Genomic DNA, 1014 nt, shown 5'->3' on the forward strand with positions numbered 1-1014 from the left:
TGCCGGCACGGGCACTGCTGGAGGGGGAAACGGTGACACTGCGCTGCCGATACAGGCAGGACATGTCGGTCCATTCGGTGTTCATCTACCGTGAGGACACAGAACTGGGGCCGCTCCGCAGTGGGACCCAGTTGTCCCTGACCCCTCTGCGCCGGCACGGGCACTGCTGGAGGGGGAAACGGTGACACTGCGCTGCCGATACAGGCAGGACATGTTGGTCCATTCGGTGTTCATCTACCGTGAGGACACAGAACTGGGGCTGCTCCGCAATGGGACCCAGTTGTCCCTGACCCCTCTGCAGCTGACCCACAGTGGCCGCTACCACTGCAGGGCCTGGGTGGACAACGGGGTATCACCGGGATGGGAGAAGTCAGCGCCGGTGACAGTGACAGTGAACGGTGAGCACCTCACAGCTGCCACCCTGACACCCCCACAGCCCTTCCCCAGGGACTCGGGGTCACTGTGCCCACAGTCCTCCATCTTTTGCCCTGAGCTCATCCAGGTGCCAGTGCTGGAGGGTCCCCCCAAGCCCACCGAGGGGTCCCCCCTGACTCTCAGCTGCCTCAGCACCCCCAGACACCTGCAGCCCCGAGACCCCCTCCTGCATGTGTTCTACCGGGACGAGTGGGTGGTGGGGGGGCCCACAGGGGTCCCCACAGCTGCTGTTGCCCGCCTTGGAGGTCTTCCACTCAGGGAATTACAGCTGCGAGGTGCACTCTGAGGGTGGGCCGTGGGGAAGAGCAGCGCCCGGCTCCGTGCCATGGTGTGCAGTGAGTGCAGGGATGGGTACGGGGAGCCCCCACAGCCTCCTCGGATCCCCTGCCTGGGTACCTCCATGTCCTTTAGACACCTTTCTTGGGTGCCCCCACCTCTGCCCTGTGTCCCCTCAACCCTCCGTGGTGTGACCGAATCTATGACATCCCCCATTACACCCATCCCCTGCGTCCCTATCCCCATACCGGCTGCCAGCCCCTTCCTCCAGCCTCTGCCCTGTCTGTGTCTCCACAGTGCCTG

At 64.5% G+C, this 1014-nt stretch overlaps 1 protein-coding gene across 1 annotated transcript in view; it reads left to right on the plus strand.

Annotated features, from left to right (window-relative positions):
• LOC121358508 (low affinity immunoglobulin gamma Fc region receptor II-like) overlaps positions 1–398 on the plus strand; it is a gene marked incomplete at its 3' end in the record, with an annotated part of 3606 nt that extends 3208 nt beyond the window's left edge. Inside the window, exon 4 of the mRNA XM_041476736.1 lies at positions 132–398. Coding sequence (XP_041332670.1) covers positions 132–398 — 267 coding nt within the window. The remainder of the gene's footprint in view (positions 1–131) is intronic.
• Between the last annotated feature and the right edge of the window lie 616 nt (positions 399–1014).

Source organism: Pyrgilauda ruficollis, unplaced genomic scaffold, assembly GCF_017590135.1.
Source record: "Pyrgilauda ruficollis isolate IOZ18807 unplaced genomic scaffold, ASM1759013v1 scaffold393, whole genome shotgun sequence".
Classification (NCBI taxonomy): Eukaryota; Metazoa; Chordata; class Aves; order Passeriformes; family Passeridae; genus Pyrgilauda; species Pyrgilauda ruficollis.